Source organism: Nanorana parkeri, unplaced genomic scaffold, assembly GCF_000935625.1.
Source record: "Nanorana parkeri isolate BGI_ZX_2015 unplaced genomic scaffold, ASM93562v1 scaffold77, whole genome shotgun sequence".
Lineage (NCBI taxonomy): Eukaryota > Metazoa > Chordata > Amphibia > Anura > Dicroglossidae > Nanorana > Nanorana parkeri.
The window spans coordinates 3,623-5,990 of NW_017306345.1; the positions used below are offsets into that span (position 1 = coordinate 3,623).

A 2,368-nucleotide genomic window follows, 5' to 3' on the forward strand; every position below is an offset into this window, starting at 1 on the left:
CTCAGGACCTCACCCGCCTCAGGACCTCACCCGCCTCAGGATCTCACCCGTCTCAGTCCCTCACCCGCCTCAGGACCTCACCCGCCTCAGGATCTCACTCGCCTCAGGACCTCACCCGCCTCAGGACCTCACCCGCCTCAGGATCTCACCCGTCTCAGGACCTCACCCGCCTCAGGATCTCACCCGTCTCAGGACCTCACCCGCCTCAGGACCTCACCCGCCTCAGGACCTCACTCGCCTCAGGACCTCACCGGGTCACTCTTCTCAAATATGGGAGTCTATAATTATCTACAGGTAACAGGACCTCTTTACAGGCAAGTCTGCAGCCCCGGAGGGCAGGTGAATTGGTGGCTAGAAGCTCGGGGGCGGAGCCTGGGTCTGCCAATAAGAGGCTTCAGGGCAGAGCTTAGGAGGAGCAAAGGTAAGGGAAGCAAGGAGGACACTCGGGATGAGGGGCTCCTTCTCTGTTGGTCTGGAGATGCTCAGGCCAGGATATAAAGACAGCAGGGACCTACAGAAGACAGAGATATAAGGACAGCCGGGACCTGCGGTAGGCAGAGATATAAGGACAGCCGGGACCTGCGGAAGGCAGAGCTATAAGGACAGCCGGGACCTGCAGAAGGCAGAGATATAAGGACAGCCGGGACCTGCAGAAGGCAGAGATATAAGGACAGCCGGGACCTGCGGAAGGCAGAGATATAAGGACAGCCGGGACCTGCAGAAGGCAGAGATATAAGGACAGCCGGGACCTGCAGAAGGCAGAGATATAAGGACAGCTAGGACCTGCGGAAGGCAGAGATATAAGGACAGCCGGGACCTGCAGAAGGCAGAGATATAAGGACAGCCGGGACCTGCGGTAGGCAGAGATATAAGGACAGCCGGGACCTGCGGAAGGCAGAGATATAAGGACAGCCGGGACCTGCAGAAGGCAGAGATATAAGGACAGCCGGGACCTGCGGTAGGCAGAGATATAAGGACAGCCGGGACCTGCGGAAGGCAGAGATATAAGGACAGCCGGGACCTGCGGTAGGCAGAGATATAAGGACAGCCGGGACCTGCAGAAGGCAGAGATATAAGGACAGCCGGGACCTGCGGTAGGCAGAGATATAAGGACAGCCGGGACCTGCAGAAGGCAGAGATATAAGGACAGCCGGGACCTGCGGTAGGCAGAGATATAAGGACAGCCGGGACCTGCAGAAGGCAGAGATATAAGGACAGCCGGGACCTGCGGTAGGCAGAGATATAAGGACAGCCGGGACCTGCAGAAGGCAGAGATATAAGGACAGCCGGGACCTGCGGTAGGCAGAGATATAAGGACAGCCGGGACCTGCAGAAGGCAGAGATATAAGGACAGCCGGGACCTGCGGTAGGCAGAGATATAAGGACAGCCGGGACCTGCAGAAGGCAGAGATATAAGGACAGCCGGGACCTGCGGTAGGCAGAGATATAAGGACAGCCGGGACCTGCGGTAGGCAGAGATATAAGTGGATGGACATTCGGGGCAGAAGACATCACTGACCTCTACATATGACGGAGGCGTCCTGGGAGTGGACACAGAGGTTCTTCCTGGACACCACGGCTCCGCAGTGTGACAGAGCAGACTCCGTACCATTGCAGAACACCTTCTCCAGCCAAATGGTTCCAGATCCTGGGCCGAAATACGCCCCTCCGGGCGCCTCCACTGCGGGACCACAGCCAACCTCTCTACAGACCACCTCAGCATCAGAGAGGTCCCAGTGCTGGTCACACACCGTACCCCACTTCTTCTTAAATAAGACTTCCACCCGTCCAGAGCAGGAATGCCGACCGTCCACCAGCCTGACCTCTGAGACCACTGCAACCATAATGACATCAACTATTGACAATGGATGGATAATGTCCCCTCCCCCAAACACAGCCAGGCAGAGTGGTATTTTCTGGTCTTTAAATAAACGGACAACGGGTGCAGAACCACCTGAATATTTGGCTGTAATATGCTGTGTTACCCCTAACCATACCCACTTAGGCCCAGACCCTAACCCTGTGTTACCCCTAACCATACCCACCTAGGCCCAGACCCTAACCCTGTGTATCCCCTAACCATACCCACCTAGGCCCAGACCCTAACCCTGTGTAGCCCCTAACCATACCCACCTAGGCCCAGACCCTAACCCTGTGTATCCCCTAACCATAACCACCTAGGCCCAGACCCTAACCCTGTGTAGCCCCTAACCATACCCACTTAGGCCCAGACCCTAACCCTGTGTATCCCCTTACCATACCCACCTAGGCCCAGACCCTAACCCTGTGTAGGTCCTAACCCTAGTAGCCTAGCTGAGGGTCTTCTAAAGGGGGCTTTCAGATTCCAATAAGACCCTCAAGACCACCA

The 2,368-nt window shown here is 56.8% G+C and overlaps 1 protein-coding gene across 1 annotated transcript in view; it reads right to left on the reverse strand.

The window, feature by feature from the left end:
• The window catches only part of LOC108804861 (scavenger receptor cysteine-rich domain-containing group B protein-like), a 21,657-nt gene that overhangs the window by 1,505 nt on the left and 17,784 nt on the right, over window positions 1–2,368 (reverse strand). The window contains exon 5 of the mRNA XM_018576770.1: window positions 1,520–1,834. Coding sequence (XP_018432272.1) covers window positions 1,520–1,834 — 315 coding nt within the window. The remainder of the gene's footprint in view (window positions 1–1,519; window positions 1,835–2,368) is intronic.